The 18,813-nt window shown below is 54.1% G+C and overlaps 1 protein-coding gene across 4 annotated transcripts in view; it reads right to left on the reverse strand.

The window, feature by feature from the left end:
• SYT7 (synaptotagmin 7) overlaps positions 1-18,813 on the reverse strand; it is a 177,049-nt gene that overhangs the window by 60,610 nt on the left and 97,626 nt on the right. Inside the window, exons 4-7 of one of the 4 annotated variants that reach the window (XM_054026584.1) lie at positions 18,267-18,398; positions 16,936-17,151; positions 10,564-10,929; positions 222-344 (exon numbers count right to left, since the gene is read on the reverse strand). The exons of 1 other annotated variant lie outside the window; for it this stretch is intronic. In XM_054026584.1, coding sequence (XP_053882559.1) covers positions 222-344; positions 10,564-10,929; positions 16,936-17,151; positions 18,267-18,398 — 837 coding nt within the window. The remainder of the gene's footprint in view (positions 1-221; positions 345-10,563; positions 10,930-16,935; positions 17,152-18,266; positions 18,399-18,813) is intronic. 2 more of the 4 variants (XM_054026585.1, XM_054026586.1) reach the window with 2 other exon arrangements.

Raw genomic sequence — 18,813 nt, forward strand, 5'->3', positions numbered from 1 at the left:
TAAACACCAGGATTAGGTACTAGGGAAAGAGGAGGGAGCCTGCCACATGGCTTTGAAACAACACTGTGCCCAGCACCCAAGCTGCTTGGCGTTCCCCCCCCTCCTGCTGCGCCAACCTTCCACTCTCACTGGCAGTGGGAGCTGCCACCAGCCTCCTCCGACCCTCAGCGGGGCCCTCTCTTCTCCTCCTGCTGCTGAAGCGCCCTCTCCCTTACTCATACCTCTTGTCCCCCTGAGAGTTCTGCGCCTGCTGGTTCCCAGCGGTTTGCAGATCGGGTATATTGGCAAAGTCGTCCTGTTCCGAGAGTCCCAGAACCAGGGATAACACCACCATCCGGCCTTCCCTGCCCAGGTGGGAGCCGGCCGCGGAGAGGACGAGAGCAGGAAGCAGAAAGGAAAGAGAGAGAAGAACAAAGCATGAGAAACAAAACCGAGAGGAAAACAGCACCTTAGAGACAGAGTGTGCGGCTACTCAAGGTTGGGATAGATACCCACAATACAGAGCCAGAGGCTCCCCAGTTGGAGATAACATGGAGTACAGAGTAGATTGTTGGACAGAGAATCTCTGTAAGGTGGCAAATGCACTTGGCACTTCTTTCTGGCCATGGAGACCAGGACTAAAGTCAACCAGCCATGGTGCCACTTTTCAGTAGGAAAGAGGCGCTTGCGTTATTCATGGGGAATCCCATCACCAGTGGACACTTGAGAATCAGCTCCAGAAAAGATTGTCAATCTAATGCAGGGCGTCTCAGACCTCTCTCTAGTGTGGATTGCATCTTAACAGAGAGGCATCCCTCGGGGGCAGTTCCCCTCCCATTGGTGATGGCCTCTCCTCCGGGAGTTGTGACTGTGCAAGGGGTGAAGGTTAGCAGAGAAGACAAGATGAAAGTGAAGGCAGGTGAACAGGGGCTGAAGGTTGGTGTGGAAGGCAAGAAAGACTGGGTAACATGGGAAGGATGGGCATTAAACTAGGATTGCTATGGCTATGGGAGGTGCCCTGGTTCTGAAAGAGAGGAGTAATGGTGTGCGGCGGAGAGTGATCCTTGGTGGTTTGATAGCTGGGGCTTGTTGATGACCAAAGCTCAGCTGGTCTGTGGATAAAGGCAAGTTGGTATTTTACTGTTGCACTGGCAACCACTGCACAACTTGCCAAAATGCATCCTGGCCAACTCCAGAAAATCTCCCAGTGACTTCAGGAGGCGTTTCACCTGGATTTGGACCTTCTTCCAAAGCATCACGTATTGGCTGCAGCAGAGGGAGGATACCATGCTAGACAGCCCAATGCTCTGATCCAGGATGGTAAAGCCTATGGTCATATGGTTTCCGAAGCACATTCATTTCAGGTGATAGCTTTCCGTAAAATTACCCCATCCTGGGATGATATTTCTCTCTCTCACTTCTCAGCCCAAAGGAGAAAATTTATTTAATGAAAAGTTTGGGAAAATTCCCCTTGTCTGTATTTGAAATTATCCTCATCAGGGCCGGCTCCAGGCACCAGCTTGGCAAGCAGGTGCTTGGGGCAGCCACTCTGGAGAGGGGCAGCAGGTCCAGCTATTCGGCGGATGGTCCCTCACTCCCGCTCCGAATGAAGGACCTTCCGCCGAATTGCCGCTGCAGATCACGATCGCGGCTTTTTTTTTTTTTTGGCTGCTTAGGGCGGCCAAAACCCTGGAGCCGGCCCTGATCCTCATCTAACTGTAATCTAATCTAATCTATTTGAGGCAGGTATGTATTGGAGAGATGGTAGTGAGGAATGAGTCCTGATGACAGCTCTGCATTGGGGAGCTGCCATTGGGGACAGCGGTAGGGTGGTTGGGTACAGGGATGTTGGTTCTAGCAGAGGAGGTCACAGAAATGTTGATTACTGAAGGCAGCCTGGCTTTACTGTAGCTGGGCGAGCTGGTGCTGGAGATGGATGGAGTTGGAATAAGCCGGCTATTGGGGAGCTGGTACTTGAGAATGATTATAGGAGGCTGCTGTCGAATCAGGGTGGGTATGGAGATTACCTATGATGCAAGCTGATCTGGGTGCTTGGCATAGAAATTGGCCTGATAGCATGGGTAGGTTGAGTAAGAGGGTGGGGATACTGGAAGGTCTTAGTCGTATGCAGATTGCCATGGGAGGCAGTGAGTAGTGGGAGCTAGAATTGAAGGATAGTTCGTACCAAACGGGGGAACCTCTGGGGAGCTGGTGTTAAAGGGCAGGTTTTCTGTGAGGGGAAAGGGCCTAGCTTAACAAATTAGGCCTAAGCCATCCCTGCTTTAGCTCTGCTGTGGTCAAAGGCATTTCCCAGGGCTGGATTGATCTGTTGTTTCCCCAGCTCAAGCCGCCTGGGCTAAGTAAATAGAAAGGTTCTCCGCAGAGTACTGCTGGTCGCTCAGAAGCATGGACCTTCGGAATGAGTGTCAGCTCCAATTTAAACCTCACCCCTGCTGGGAGCACAAGGGCTTTTCAATTCTGAGTGAGCAAGACTTTCTGATCTTTGTCACTGGGCAGCGGTTCTGCGGGCCCCAGGCTCTTATGTGTTGTGGAGACAACAAATAGCGTCATGACCCCGGGTCAAGAGCAGTGCCTTTGCCACTGAAGTGTGATGCAGCCGCTCCGACACATACGTGCCACTACTTATTACGGCTGACGAGAGCGTCTTGCAGATGCTTTCGCATCTCTGAACTCACTGCTCTCGGCTGGCTTAAAAAGGTACCGGGGCGCTCTGGGCAGGGGCGCTGTGTAATTGGATTTGAAGCTGCTGCGTGGCTTGTGTCTGAGATCAGATGATCATTGTGCGAGGCAGGAAAGGCCGGGCATGGGAGCAGGAGAGGTCAGGACAAATAGCACGACACTCGGGAAGGAGCCAGAGCAGAAACAGCCTCCTCTTGCTCCTTGCAATTCTAAATGCATCTGTGTTACAGATCACGAGAGATGGTTCGCTATTCGTCGGTGAGGGAGCATTGTGCTGCGATTAAGGCACGGAGTAGGAGTCAGGCCATCTGAAGTCCCAGGGTGGCCTTGGGCAAGTGGCTAAGGCCTAGATCCCCATAGGTATTTTGTAGGGTTACCATACGTCCGGATTTTCCCGGACATGTCCGGCTTTTGGGGGCTCAAATTCCCGTCCGGGGGGAAATCCCCAAAAGCCGGGCATGTCCGGGAAGATCGGGAGGGAGGGAGGGCTCGGCCGGGGCCTCTTTGGCCGGGGCCGGTGCGGGGCCGGGGGCATGGTGCGGGGCCGGGAGCCGGGCCGGGCGCGCGGTGCCGGGCCAGGGTCCAGGGGCGCAGTGCCGGGCCGGGGTCGCAGTGCCGGGCCGGGCTGGGCGCGGGGCCGGGCGGGGAGCCGGGGGCGCAGTGCCAGGCCGGGGGTCCGGGCCGGGCCCGCGGGGCCGGGAGACGGTCCGGGGTGGCGGGGCCGGGGCCGGGAGCCGGGAGCCGGTCCGGGCCCGCGGGGCCGGGAGCCGGGGGGCCGGGCTGGGAGCCGGTCCGGGGTTGCGGGGCCGGGCCGCCGGGGGGTGCGCCGGGCCGCGGGGCCGCGGGGCCGGGGGGCCGGTCCGGGAGCCGGTCCGGGGTCGCGGAGCCGGGAGCCGGTCCGGAGTCGCGGGGCCGGGAGCCGGTCCGGGGTCGCTGGTCCGGGGTTGCGGGGCCGGGCCGCCGGGGGGTGCGCCGGGCCGCTGGGGGCCGGCAGTGCTGGGCGGGCCGGGGGTGGTCGGCCGGGGGCCGGGGCCGGCACCCCAGGGCCCGAGCCGACCCAGGCTGGAGCCGCCGGGGGGCCAGCCTGGGCCACACCTCCTTCCCCCACACTCCCCCTTACCTGCTTCAGGCTTCCCGCGAATCAAATGTTCGCGGGAAGCAGGGGAGGGGGCGGAGACTTTGGGGAGGGGGCGGAGTTGGGGCGGGAGCGTGGGCGGGGCTGGGCCGGGGCCCCGTGGAGTGTCCTCCATTTGGAGGCACAAAATATGGTAACCCTATATTTAGGTGCCTAACTCCCACTGCAACCCATGAGAGTTAGGCACCTAAACACCTTTGAGGATCTGGGCCTCAGCTTCTGGGCACTTCAGTTTCCTACTCAAAAGGGGGCTCATCATACATTTCTGTCTCACACTGCAGCTGGGAGCACGATCTCATTCAAGTACAATGACCCAAACTAGGCGCCCTACACACCTGAATCCACCTTTAGGCCCCTTACTAAGCGGCCTGATTTTCAGACGTGCCGACCACCTGTAAATCCCACCGGTTTTCAAGAGGAGCTGGCACCTCTGAGAATCAGGCTGCTTCGGTGCCTAGTTTTAGGCACCCACTTTTGATGACATTGGCCTGCTTGAATAAGGCTGGGCTTTTCAGAAAACCTAAATATCCGAAAGCTGATCGCTTAATTCCCTTCGTTGCCGTTGACAACCCCGGCCCTTAATTTTCCCAGCAGCAAAGTGGGACAGAAAGGCGTTTTCATCCTGCTTCACAGAGCGGGACGTTGAGGCATGGAACAGTGCAGCCATGTGCCCAAGGTCATACTGGGTATGTCTACACTGGAGCTGTAGATGTAAATGCCGGCTTGCGGAGACCTACTTGCAGTAGCCTTAGCGTGCTAAAAATAGAGTGTAGCTGCGGTGGGAGCGACTAGCCACCCAAGTGTGTGCCTAGCATCTCGTATGGGCTCGTACTTGGGGCAGCTAGCTCCTCCCAACACTACACTTCCATTTTTAGTGCACTAGCTCGATCAGATCTAGCAAGGACATGTCCTCATCTCCTCAAGGACATCTTGAGGACATCTCCTCAAGCGGGAACTGCCACCTCTTGTTCCATACTCAGTGTGAGTCAGTAGCAGAGCTGGGGTTAGAACCCAGTCCGCCCAACTCCTTTGAACCCCTAGACGGTGCTCGCTCACTGACTGATGCCAAGGGTCTCCCATCTGATCAGTGGAGATCTGGTATCTGTAGAGCATTTTGAGAACGTGGGTTGGAAGATGCTAAGTGTATGGAGTTATTATTATTAATGTCCTGGGAGCACACCCTTCCTTGCTGCAATAGGTAGACGAGAGGGTCTATGCAGGAACCTCCCCAAGGCTGGGACAATGTCCATTTGGTCCCCAGGGCAGTGTCAACTAGTTTGGACTGAAAGGAGCCCATTTAGAACATTTCCCTCACCAACTGCCCTCTGTCCCCTAGGTTCAGTCTGACACTATCTGCTGGGATCCAGGCCAGGCAGGACTCTTTAAAGGGAACATTTTGAAATTCTGCGGGAAGTTGAACTTCCAAACGAGGGAGGGACCATGGCCCAGGGATCACTGCTGTTACCCTGTGGTCCCAGTCCTACAAGGGGCTGAGGGGATGCACTAGGTGGCCTCAATTCCCCTCTCAAAGTCATTAGGCACTGAGGGTGTTCAGCACCTGGCAGGACTGAGCCCCACATTGCTGGATTGTGCTCTAGCTCTACCACAGGTTATGGGCTGGGATGCTGGAATCACTGGGTGAGGTTCTCTGCCCTGTGCTATGCAGGAGATCAGATTAGATTATTAGAATGGGCTTAAAGTCTATCCAGCCATGCAAAGGATGGCACGCTGAGCTGCTGTGACTAGCCAGGGAGCCTGCACCAGCCAAAGCAATGAGGACTAGACAGAGTGAATAGGGTCTGTTGGAGCTGCTGCCATCAGAGGCATGGGTGGGTTTGCGTTGGCAGAGGCCTAGTGCCATCTGACTCCACTCCTAGGTAAAGTTCTTCTCGGAAGTCAGGACCAGCCAACAGCATGGCAGCAGCTGTGGAGCAGGGCCCTGCAAAGATGCTTGTCTGTTATGGGGGGATTAGGAAACACAGAGTGCAGAAAACAGTGGCAAAAAATACCCCTGGGCCCTGGTCCTTTGTCTCACTCCCTGAGTGTCACTGCTGTGTTTTGTTTCTTAACGGAACTAGAAAGGTTTCCTTAGGTGAATGGGAGGCAGCTCAGATGAGGGAGAGAACTGAGAAAGGTCATGCAGGGTGAGACAAAGGCCAGACAGTAGGAGGGGGAAGGAGAGGTCACATGGGGCCAGACCAAGTGGGAGGGGCTACAAATGGTTGGAGGGGATGAGACAGAGCTCAGACAGAGCTAGGGATGGTCTGGATGGGCTTCTTCTACTCAGAGGCGGCTCTATGTATTTTGCCGCCCCAAGCATGGCAGTCAGGCGGCTTTCGGCGGCATGCCTGCGGGAGGTCTACTGGTCCCATGCCTTCGGTGTACCCGCCGCCGAATTGCCGCCAAAACCGCGGGATCGGCGGACCTCCCGCAGGCACACCACTGAAAGCCGCCTGACTGCTGCCCTCACCGCGACCAGCAGGCCGCCCCCGGCAGCTTGCCGCCCCAGGCACGCGCTTGGTGCGCTGGTGCCTGGAGCCGCCCCTCCTTCTACTGTATGATTTGTATCTCAGAAATGCACTGCAATTGACAGGAGAAAGGACGAGAGAGAGAGAAATTGGTTCCAGACATACCTGAAAGAGGAAAGAAGGGGAGAGAGAATGTATAGGTGCTGGAACTAAGGGTGCTGCCGCACCCTCTGGCTTGACACGATTTCCATCATATACAGGGTTTAGAGCAGGGGTCTCAAACATGAGGGCTGCATGCGGCCCGCGGAACTCTTCCCTGCTGCCCACCAAGCTCCTTGCGGCCCATCCCCCGTTACTTCCTGTCACCGCCAAACTCCCCTCACCCTCGCCCCCCCAAGTTATTTTATGTGTCAGCTAAGCTCCCCGTGCACTGCTCCCCAATGTTTGGGGCCAGTTCTCTCCCCCGGGCCCCGCCTGCCGCCCACACGCACCTCCCCCAGGTGTCCCCCGGCCTCACTTGCTGCCCCGTCACTGCCCCAGAGCCTGCAGCTCACGCTCTGCTCTGCTGGCTTCCAGCATCACTTGCTGCTGCAGGGTCCTAGTGCCCCCCTACACTAGGGTCAGGGCAGGCTGCCCTTCCCCTGCCCTGGTCCTGAGCCTCTCCAGAGCCCCAAGCCTCTCCAATGCCCCAAACCCCTCATCCCAAGCCCCACAGCCCTCACCCCTGCACCCCCTCCTATCCCAAAACTCCATCCCAGAGCCTGCACCCCCATGCCCTGCCCCAGCCTGGAGCCTGCACCCAGCACCCAAACTCCATCCCAGAGTCTGCACCCCAGACCCCCTCCCCCATCCAACTCCCTCCCAGAGCCTTAGGCAGGTGGGGGCGGAGTTTGGGGGGGGGGCAGGTTCTGGGCACCACCAAAATTTCTACAAATCTGCCACCCCTGGAAGAGGCAGAGCAGGGGTGGAGTGGTGGTGCAGCCCAGTGCGGGGGCGGAGGGGGCTTTACTGAGTGTATATATATTATTAAAACCACTTGGAGGAGGAGGTGGAGAAGAGATGGGGCAGGGGCCGGGCCTCATGGAAGGGGTGGAGTGGGAACAAGGCCAGGGGCAGCGAGCGGGGGTGTCAGTGTCAGTGATGCGGCCCTCAGGCCAATGCACTAGTCCTCATGTGGCCCTCGCGGTCATTTGAGTTTGATACCCCTGGTTTAGAGTTTGGTTCAATGGCTCTCAGCAACCCCGCTATACAAATTGTTCCAGCCCTCCTGAGAGAGAGTGAGGATCCCCCAGACCAAAATGGAGGGAGAGAGAAAGAGAAAGACCTTGACCAGATACCAAGTAGGACATGCACTCATCTCTGCATCTAGAGACAGGGAATGCAGGCTAGCCCGGTGTGGAATGTAGATTTTATCAGTGAGTCTGGGATGGCTGCATTGCACATGGTGAGACAGGCACATCGTCCCAACCAAGTTCCAGCTGAGCCTTTGTGTCTCCTACAGATACTGGACATTTTAGGAAAGCTTTAGATATTTTTAAAATTGTTTTATTGGGACTATATTTTGTATTCCTTCGCCTGCAAAGGTGAGTGCTTTAGCTGTCATGAGCCTGACTGTTCAGGGCTCAGAGAGAGCCACAAAAGAACCCAAACTAGCACTCATGTACCTGAACATGCCACAGATTTAAAGTCTGTTATTCTGGGCCCTTCGAGGGCCAGAAGTGCTGGGTCCCATTGGGAAGCAGTTGGAGATCCCCTTCCTGAACCTGGATCACATCTTCCTAGAGATTTACCAAGCTTCCATTCTCTCCCATTTCTGATCACACCAACCAGCTTCCCTCATGGGCAACTCATCCCCATGTCAACCATAGCAACTGCTTGCATGGAAAAGAAATACTAGGCAGATATTTCTGTGCTCTGCATATCTACAGAATAGCCCACTCAGCTCCAGCCTACTGGCTATGCGGGGGGGCACTGGCATGCCTGCCTTGCTATTTAAAGGCTCGGCTCCCTCTCTAGAAGAGCGAGCGTTTTCACCCACTTGAGATCCCAGGATGCTTTGCGCGGATGACGCAGCCTCCTTAGTGTAGCCTTCTGTGGGCCTCCAGAGGTTAATAAATGCATGTGCATTAAAATGCGGAGGAGCGGGAGTTTGATGGTAAACAAGATGAAAAACAAAGTTAATGGTTTTTTGGAAGTAATGGAACTAAATGGCTGTGCTCCTCGAAGGGCAAAAGCAATAGAGCTGCTCAGCTCGTTCTCTTTCTGTGGGTACTTTTTTCAACCAATTAAGGCTGGAATAAGCAAATGAAGCTGTGCAAACAGAGAGGTCTATAATCCTCTGGAGGGCTAATGAGATTCATCTATAAATCAGGAAGCAGGCAAATGGAGCCTGCTATGAAAATCTTTAAGGCCAAGGCCAGGAGGCAAAAGGCCCTTGGTGCTGAGCAGGGTGTGAACAGCCACGGAATTGGCTGAATTAATAGCAAATTAACCCCAAGGATGCTGATCACCATCATTGGCGTAGTGAGTTTGCATCTTCCATCCAAGGATCTGAAAGAGCTTTACCTATGAATTAAACCTGACGCGCCGTGTTCTCCATTAGGCAGGATGGATTCCCTGCTGTGAGTCAGAGCCTCAACTGGCGTCAGTCAATGTGGTTCCTTATCCATCTAAGTAGTTACCTGGCATCTGAGCACTGCCCACTCACTAATGGGTTTTAGTCTCAGAACACTGCTCTGAGGTCAGGAAGCATTATCCCATTTCACAGATGGGGAACTGAGGCACAGGGCAGAGTAAATGAACAGCCCAGGTCTCTTGAAGCCCAGTCCAGAGTTCTAACCACCAGACCATCCTTAAAAATAAAAAATAAAAATAAATTAATAGAGATATCCTATCTTCTAGAACTGGAAGGGACCTTGAAAGGTCATTGAGTCTAGCCCCCTACCTTCACTAGCAGGACCAAGTACTGATTTTGCCCCAGATCCCTAAGTGGCCCCCTCAAGGATTGAACTCACAACCCTGGGCTTAGCAGGCCAATGCTCAAACCTCTGAGCTATCCTTCCTACCCACCACTGAGCCAAGGGAGCAATGCTAACTTACACCAACTGGGGATCTGGCCCATTCACTCCAATGGCATTACATCAGTTTATGCCAGCCGAAGATCTGGCCCAACGTGTAATACATTCTATGGGAGTTACAACGTAGTTCCCATTGAATATGGGTCCCGCTGGGTAAAGAGTGACTGGAAGAGCAGGGCGCCTTCGGAGAGTATTGTCAGGGGAGGGGCATATGCTCAGAAGATAAGTGAGATTTTCATAAGCAGAGATATAGTGACAGCAAGGGACTCGGCTTAGTCCATGGCATTGGGAATGTAAAAGCCGTCACTGATAGGAGACGCATTTACAACTGATGAGAGATCACACGCCTCCAGCTGCTCTGATACAGCTGCATTTAGGGATCACGGCTGTGAAGGATCTGCGGACTAACGCTCCCAAGGATAAGCACAGACAATCGCCTCCTTCGCGGTGGGAATGTCAGTTTCCAAGCAGTACAAAGAGAATCCACCCCATGGTGGGAAGAGAATTCCTGTCCCTGAGCTGACAGGCTCTCTCTTCTCCCGAAGGCAAGACCATGTACTGTCTGCAGCTACACCTAGGGATGGATCCAGGACCACACGGGCACTTTCTCCCAGGTCTGATCCAGGATTTTGGTTCAGCTCATTCTATAGACAGTGAGCAACTGTGGAGTGAGGAGCCAGACCTGCAGTTCCCCAAGAGTTTGTGGGGTTTTGGAACCAGGATTCAGCAGCTCTGCTAAGACGGACTCAATGGACCTGTTCTCCTGCTTTGGGAGAAGGAAGTGGATGGGACTTACTGGTTCCCTGAGGCAGGAGGGCTGGGCCCCAAAAGTTCCTCTCCAGCCAAATTCACAGGATGCTTTAGTCTGAGATTTTACTGGATATGTGGGGCAAAGCGACTGGATTTGATGGGAGCAGAGAGGGAGGGAGGGAGATAACCTTTCCCCAGACACATTTGGAGGGAGAGGAAGGAGAGAGAGACCCCCATCTTCCTCCGTGTCTCATGGATTGGGGACAGAGATCCATGCAGGGTAACAGCTGCCTCTGCCACGTGCAAATAAGGATCAGAGCAGTGAGAGAGCTGGTGGCGCTGCCCATGAGAGAGGAAAATTCAGTGGCTGACATGGCATTGGGTGCCTGCCACTGGCTAGCAAAGAAGAAGCAAGTGAAACAAACGAGAGAGAGAGAAGAGAAAGAGAACTTACAGGAAGGACTTCACATCCAAGCCTCGGTTGCGAATCTGCCCCACCACGTGGTCCCAGCTCCCGGGGTTGGAGCGGCTCCGGCCGCCAGCCGTCCGGTGCTTGGAGCCAGCCGAGACCCCTTGCCGTGACTGGCCACTCCGGCCCCGGGGGTTGCCGCCGCTGGAAGAGGAGCTGGTGTGGGACTGTAGGTGCCCCAGGCTCTGGCTGGTGGTGGGCTGGCTGTGGTTGCTTTTCTGGTGCTGGCTAAGCGGCTGCTGGAGGCTCTGCTGGCGCATCAGCGTGCGGGGACGCTGGCATTTCGGGTCTCCTGCTGAGGTGGGGATATACTCAAGGGTAGTGGCTGTGGACATGGTGGAGTCCTCGAAACTTAGGGAGAGGGAGGGCAAAGGAGAGGAAAGAAAGGAGAAGAAGGTGAAGGGGCAAAATTGGAGGAAGCAAAAGAAGAGAGTTAGAGAGAAGATGCCCCAGCGTGGTGCGCTCTCTGCCGGGGGCCTTCGGAACCAGCAAGCCGCCCCTCTAGGTTTTGGCCCTGTCTCTTCCTTCCCAGAGGCGCAAGCTCTCTGCCCCATGGCCATCTCGTCTGCCTGTCCGCCCCACTCCATGTCTCCCAGACTCTGTCCGATCCTTGAGGGCTTGGTGTGTCCGTGAGCCGACGTTGGGGATACTGCTGTCCCTGTTCCTTTCCCACTCGGCTCGCGGGAAGCCTGTGCCTTCTCAGCACGCTGGCTGACCTCCTTTCTGAGCTAATTAGGCTGCTGCGTGAAGGCGAACCCCCCAGTGTCTGCACTGCTTCCCGTCATGTGGGAAACGCCCCTTTCCCCATTGGCTGCAGCTGGACAGCCACTCAGTCCCTGAAAGGGACTGTGAGGTTGGGGGCTCTCCAAAGTCTCGGGACTGGGCTCCTCAGCAAAATTCAGGCCAAGCTGTTGTGAAAAAGGCGCATTCCCAGCCACTCAGGTTCTGAGGTCAAGCACCACAGAAGCCCCTCAAGTGTACTGTGCACATTCCCTGGGGCACAGCGGCAACGTCAGGCCTGGCGCATGCATAGGGCAATGACTTCCCAGTATTCTCTCTCCTGATTGGCTGCCCCTTCCTCTGCCCCCACCACAAACATGCTGGTGATGGTTCAGTGCCAATTGGGAGGCAGCCCAAAGCCCAGCCATGAGGTGAAAGCCCCTGGACTCAAGCTTTCCTTTGCCCTGCAGAGAGGGGAAAGATGCCTGCTTGTCTCTTGCATCTGTGTTTTTTAGCTTTCGAGATGGGTCTGCATTTAAGGGCCAGATGCTCAGCCGGGGTAAATCAGAGCTGCATCACTGACTCCAAAGGGACAACGGCCAGGTCACGATCTGGCCTTTGCAATGTTTGAACCCTGGTGAAACAGCTGAAAAATACAGCCAGCTGCCCACGTGGGGACAGGGGCTCATCTGGGCATGAGATACGGAGCACATGGGCTGACCCAGGACAGAGCACATGGCAAGACAATGCAATGGTACAACTAGCTAACCATGCAGCCAGACCCATGGGTGATCACATGGCTAAACATGCAGCCAGGCACATGGTAGAGCACCCAGATAAACACACAGCCAGATACATGGTAAAGCACCAGATAAACACACAGCCAGGCACATGGTAGAGCACCCAGATAAACACAGAGCCAGATACATGGCAGAGCACCCAGATAAACACAGAGCCAGATACATGGCAGAGCACCCAGATAAACACACAGCCAGATACATGGCAGAACACTCAGATAAACACACAGCCAGATACATGGTAGAGCACAGCCAGACAAAACTGAGCATGCAAAGTAGCACATAGCTGGGCACACGATGGAACACATGGCAAGCGCCCCAACTGGGAATGCAACGGAGCACCTGGCTGAAGACATGATGGAGCCCACAGCTGAGCACACACTTCCTGGATATTTGACAAAGCCTGTTGCTGAGCACACAGCTGTCACATGAGAGCATGCACCTGGAGCACATGGCTGGGTGCAAGGCAGAGCACATGGCTGTGCACACATACAGAGCACCCAGTTAGACACTCAGCTGGACAGTCAATGAAGCAGGTAGCTAAACATGTGGTTGAACAGAGGAGCATGTGGCCAGGACCCAACTAACCTCTTTGTCCCCCAGCTCTGCGGCTGCCGTGAGGACATGCCTTCGGCTGAGACGTCCCTGTAGCAGCCGGCTGGGCTGAGGCCAGGGTATTCACCATCCACCCTGATGGTCATTTCAAACCTAAGACCCTGCATGGTTCCCAAGGGTACAAAGGAAGAATAGCCCAGCCACGGTGGCAGCAGATGCCACCTCCGTGGCACATACCAGCCGGGCCCTGGGGGAATCGCTTTCACCGTGGCAGCAGCAGGAAAACCTTGTCTACTTTCCATGTGGGTTTGGGCTGTAATTATGGCTGAAACACAATGGTGAAGCTGTGCCTTCGTGCATCACGCAGAGAGCAGAAAGGAGAGAGGGAGAGAAAAAAGAAAGATCGAGAAAGAGAGAGATCAAGAAAGAGTAAAGGGAAAGAGAAAAAGTAAAGTCCTGAATAAGCAGAGAGTCCACCTCAAAGACCCAGGTGCCCTGGAGAGGTGTCACCCAGCTGGCATTGCCTCTGGCTTGGCGTATATTTTTGGGTTCCTTGCCAAACGTGATTCGGAAGGAGCAATGCCATCTGGGTGACGAGTCCCCAAGGGCGGCCCCTGTGCTGCCTGCTATGAAGCAGAGATGGGCCTTTCCCAGCCGCTGCCTTCGCTTCCATACTCGGCAACCTCATTTCAGTTTTCTATCAAATCCTAAATTAGTCCAATTTACAACCTCTCAGTCACAGGAAACTAAAATTGGCTGCTCTAGGCCCCGAGCCAGCGGAATATATAAATTTCTATCAGCAGTAACTGACGCATGGGAACCGCTTCTGATGCAGAGGGGACTGTATGAACCTGGCATCAAGCACACCTGGCACTCTGGCATCTGCTAGTACCTACTCCCACCCCCGGGATACTGCTATTCCTATGGCACAAGTGAGTGCAGGTCGACCTCCTCCAGACACACAATGTAATGGAGAGCCCCATCATAGGTGTCAGCTACAGGAGTGGCTGTGTTACTCCCCAACAAAAGGAACTTCATTAAAATACAACCAGGTCTGTAAAGCAGATCAATTCCCTCTGCAAGAAACCTTCTTAAAACAGGGGCCATTGTATTTAAAAAAGCAGTAAAGACAAAGCCAAGGGGAAATTCATGACAATGCAAAGGCATTACAGTCTAGAAATTCAAAGCTAAATTTTCTCAAACACCCTAACTCTGCCCCATTTCCCACTCTTAAATGCACTAACCACATGTCATAGACTGGTGCCTGTGCCAAGTGCTTCAAGTCATTTTCAAAAGTTTGTCAAATCTAGCTAGCTAGCTAGTTAGTTACACCCCGCTATCTATCTATCTATCTATCCTTATGCACACTCATCCATCCATCCCACCTTAGATGTATATATCCATCCTTCCATCTATCCATCACTACTCCCACCCCCATGGTATCTGAACACCTGAGCGAGTCCTCTCTGGAACACGTAATGTGTCTGGGGACCATATATAGAAAGTGTGATGTGAGTGTTGTCCTGTCTTGCTCCAGTGGGCATTTGTGGGTGGGAAGGAGAGATCTTTACTCTGTATCAAATGGGTAGGAGGCAGGTGCTCTGCCTGACACAGTCCAGGAGTGTGGATTTGAGGAGGGATTGTAGCTGGGTATGTTGTTTCAATGCAGCGATAATGCAGTTTGCATATCATAAGACAGAAAGGGGTCTCTATAGAAGGGGCATGTAGCTCATATAGGAAATGTATGGAAAGGGCCATTGGAAAAATGTCTCAGGGATACAGAAGGTTGTTCAGGGACAGAGTTAAGGTTATTTATGGAACCTTAACTCTGAATTTCCACAGTTTCTTTCTTTCTTTTCTTTTTTTGTAAATTGAATCTTAACTTACAATTTCCTGGCTTTCAAATTATTCTTTATAACAATAAGACTCTAACAAAATTTTAAATGACAAATTTGAATATGTTATTAAAACCTTACTGGCATTGTAACAAAGCATTTTGTCTGGGAATTTCCTTAGTTTTTTTTTAATGAATATATTTCGACACAATTATATGTGAAAACACACCATACATCTATATATGTTCTTCTACTTTGCTGTATTTCTAGTTAGGGTGCAGAATTATACATGATATTCAGTGAATTACAGCACAGCATAGTATCTGAGTTAAATACTGCACCATTGGAGTCTGTACCTTCCTGGATCTCAGGCAGTTTAACCAACAGAGATTAGAAATTTAGGGCCAGATCCTCAATCTGGTGCAAATCACTGTAGCTGCATGTAAATGAATAGAGCTATGCCAATTTACAGCAGCCCAGAATCTGGTCCAAAACCTTTAAGCCAAACTGAGTTACGAGTCTCCTAAAGAAATTCTGTTTTTTTCTACCTCTGATAAACCTCAAACTTTTCTCCAAGTTCTCCTCTGACATCAGACTAAGGGAGCAAAATGTTGGGGCCCAAAAATTTAGTTTATTGCAAAAGTTAGACCAAATCTGGACACAGAATGGACTCCAAGAAGTCACTACTGCCGTTAGCCCCCTCCATGGGGTGAGGCTAAGAATGGTCCTGCCCCCTAGGGTAGGAATGGGATGGCCCCAGAGTGGGGCAATCTACCAGCTGTTTCACAACACAAACCAATGACTCCATATTGGAGTGTTCACCCATTGGAGCAATTCACTAGTAAGTTACCAGAGCCTCCCCACCCCCACCCCCCCTCCGGCTTGGTACTAAGCATGGAAGGGGTAGAAAGCCATCTGAGCAGCCTCCTACCTTGCTCACTCCCCCTACCCCCAGATACTTGCAGAAATGTAGGCATAACCCCTAGCCTGCCTGGTACCTCTAAGTCTCCCCCACTTCTAGCACTGATCCCCAGGAGACTGAGCATTGGGCAGGCGATCTCCCTTCCAGGCCCATGTAGCAGGCAGTATCCCCAGGATTAACTGACTCAAGCACATCCACAGGGCTGCTCGGGGGGTGCTGCCCCACTGCAGAGGGTGCAGCTCTGCCAGCTGGGGGAACCAGCCACCTAGCAATAGTGACATGGGAACGGGCCCCTGGTATTTGGAAATCAAATTAATTAATTTTCACCCACCCACCCCCACTCACTAAGGCCTCTCCTCACGCTCCTCTCTCAGTCGCCATGGACAACCCCATCATCATTCCTGTTGCCTAGGTCTGTAATCTAGGCGTCATCTTTGCCTTGGCCCTTTCTGTAGGTCCTCACATCCAGGCTGGGTCTACACGTTCTCCTGCACACCACCTCTAAGATCCGGCCTTCCTTTTCCATCCATACCTCTAATAGTTTCATCCACGCCCACCCCGCCTTGACCAACCTCCTCCTCTCTGGCCTTGACAAAAGCAGTCCTGCCCCACTTATCTCCTGTTCAAAACACCATCACAAAGATCATTTTCCAGGCTTGTAGCTTTGACATTCTCACCCCTCTCCTTCCACCGCTCTGCTGGCTCCTCCTCCACCACATCAAACACAAATGACTTCTCACTTTCAAGGTCCTCTCCAGCCTAGCCCCATCCTACCCAATGTCTCTTCAATGCCGCCAAGATGTCGGCTCCCCTTCTGCTTTGCCAGGGCCTCCATCATCCACTTGTTAAATGTTCAGACAGGCCCCTTCATGCTCTCTCCCTCACACACAGCAGAAGCTCCCCATGGACATCCACAAAGACACCTCGGTGTCCTCCTTCAAACTCTCCTGTCTAGACCCACCTGTGGTCTCTAGCCTTCTACTTTGATTGTAAGCTCTTTGGGGCAGAGACTGTCTTTTCCTGCTTGCACAGTGCCTAACACAATCACAGAAATAGAGGGCTGGAAAGGACCTCAGGACGTCATCCAGTCCATCCCCCTTACCTAAGGCAGGACCAAGTGTACCTAGACGAGTGCTGACAGGTGGCTGTCAAACCTGTTTTCCAATGACAGGGACTCCACACTGGGGCCCTGGGTTCTGACTGGGGGCCCCAGATGCTACCGCAATGGAGATAATGACAATACTTTGCCAAGGATCAAAGGGATTCTCATCACACATGGGGTTAAATTCCCATCAGGTGGCGACGTGTTTCCTGCCATCTCAGACATTCCAGACTGCCCTGTCCGATCCCACTGGGGTGGGGTAATCCCCTCACACGATCCCACATTCTCCTGGACCCCCTGCCTGACCCCAGTGGGGCGGATAAGCCACTCAAACAGCAGGATAGTCACCCAACCCCGTGCTCTGCTGGACCCCATGCTGCAGTGCCTCGTGGGGCCGGGCTGGGCCTGTGAAGCACTCTCACTCACTTGGATAGGCTGAGCTTCCCTGCTGCTAGGTGGCTCTGCACCGCGTGCCATCGGCCTCTCCCCGCCTTCCCATTGCTGGGCTCGCTGTGGGCAGACAGGCTGCTCTTCATGCCGTCCTCTCGTAGCTGCTGCTTCTCCCCCAGGCGTCCTTCTCGCTCCCCCGCCAACCCCGAAGCGGAAGAGGCGGCCAACTTAGCGCCCGACAGCAGAGAGCCACTGGGGTGGGCCAGATCCACCAGGATGGGCACGGGGGGGGGGGGGCGTGGCGGGGAGGAGGCCACACGTGGGGGGAGAAAGAGAGAGAGAGAGAAAGAGTGGGACAGACAGACAATAGACAGACAGACAGAGAGAGAAAGAGAGACATCAGCACTGCAAAAGAAAGGGCTGGGGGGTAGCCTTCGGCAACAGGGAGAGGAGAGAAAAAACAACAGGCGGCCCCGGCTCGGTGGTGAGTGTGTGATGGCAGCAAAGTTACGTTATCCCATAGACAACGAGGGGTTAAACAATGGAGAAAACTGTTAGGAGAGGCACCAGTACAGGCAGAGGGAAAGAAAAGCCATGTTAGTGAGAGCTTACCAGCACCAGAGTCACCACCACACAGTGCAAATGCAGAGTACACGCTGAGGGGGGACCCAAACGCGCAACCCCATCCTGTGCTGCAGAGAAGGGGGTCACGGGGGCAGGGGAGGGAGAGCAGAGGGGACTTGGGGCAGCGGGAGGGGGGTGCTAGCCTCTCTCAGTGAGTCACTTAGGGCAGTGGTTCCCAATCCATTGGGGCAGCTGTTCCAGTCTAGCAGGCGAAGGGCCTGAGCCAAACCTCGGCCAAGTCAATGGCAAGCTTCTCATTGGCTGGTGTGAGCTTTGGATCAGGTCCCGAGGCCATGGCTGTGCCAGCCAGTGCCCACCACTGCTTCCCATTCGGTGGGCTGTGCTCTATCCCACCCTGGAGCTTGGACCCAGCCTCGAAAGGGGGCAGCCTGATGCAGCGGTGCCTTATGAAGAGCCACTGAAGTCCCTGGCAACGCTCTCTCTGACTTGGATTTGAGCCTAAGGGAGCGAGGGGCTGACCCCAGGGAACTGGCCTGGCGTACCAGTACTGGCGCCCGTGCCACTGGTTGGGAACCACTGAGATAAGGGGGGAGGGGGAAGGGCAGGAGGGGTTGCTCGTCTCCATGGCTGTCTGCCCATGGGGGTGGAGTGTGTCAGGAGAAGAGGTGGAGCAAAGAGGAAGAGGAGGAGGGTGAAGGGGAGGAGAGGGTGGGTGGGTGGGTGGGTGGTGGGTTGCGCATATACTCACTACACATGATCAAACCAGGTAACGAGAGACTCACTTGAGGGAAAGTCGTGGATCACCGTATGGGGCGTAAGGTGAAATGTTTAGTATAAACTCCTTGGGAGGGTAGGAGCTCCATTTCTGCTGCACTGTGTTGTCATTGTTATTCCAAAAGTCTCTGTCTAGATCACTACATCGGCCGGAGAAGAGGGGAGAAAGAAAAGGGAAATACAAGAGAGAGAATCTGAATTCCTGCAAGGGGAGGAAGGAGAAAAAAAATCAACCCCCTCCCCACCAAAACCAGAAAGAAGCCAGGTTAGAAAGGAGAGCAGCTCCGTCTCCTCCTGCGAAAGAAAAGCCACAGCTGTAGCAGCATTGGCCTGCCACACACATACACACCCACGCACACACGGAGGGAGGATGGACTGGGGACAAACGGAGGAAGAGCATCAGAAAGACGGGAGCAGGTGCCTCCAGAAGCTAGTAGGAGAGAGAGAGAGACGGAGCGCAGGTTAAAGGAGAGTCTGCTGGACACGGCAATCTGGTAATGTCTCGCCAGGCTCCCTGCTCTGTTCCTGGGAACAGCTTCAAGGCAGTTCTCGCCA

Source organism: Malaclemys terrapin, chromosome 4 (genome assembly GCF_027887155.1).
Source record: "Malaclemys terrapin pileata isolate rMalTer1 chromosome 4, rMalTer1.hap1, whole genome shotgun sequence".
Classification (NCBI taxonomy): domain Eukaryota; kingdom Metazoa; phylum Chordata; order Testudines; family Emydidae; genus Malaclemys; species Malaclemys terrapin.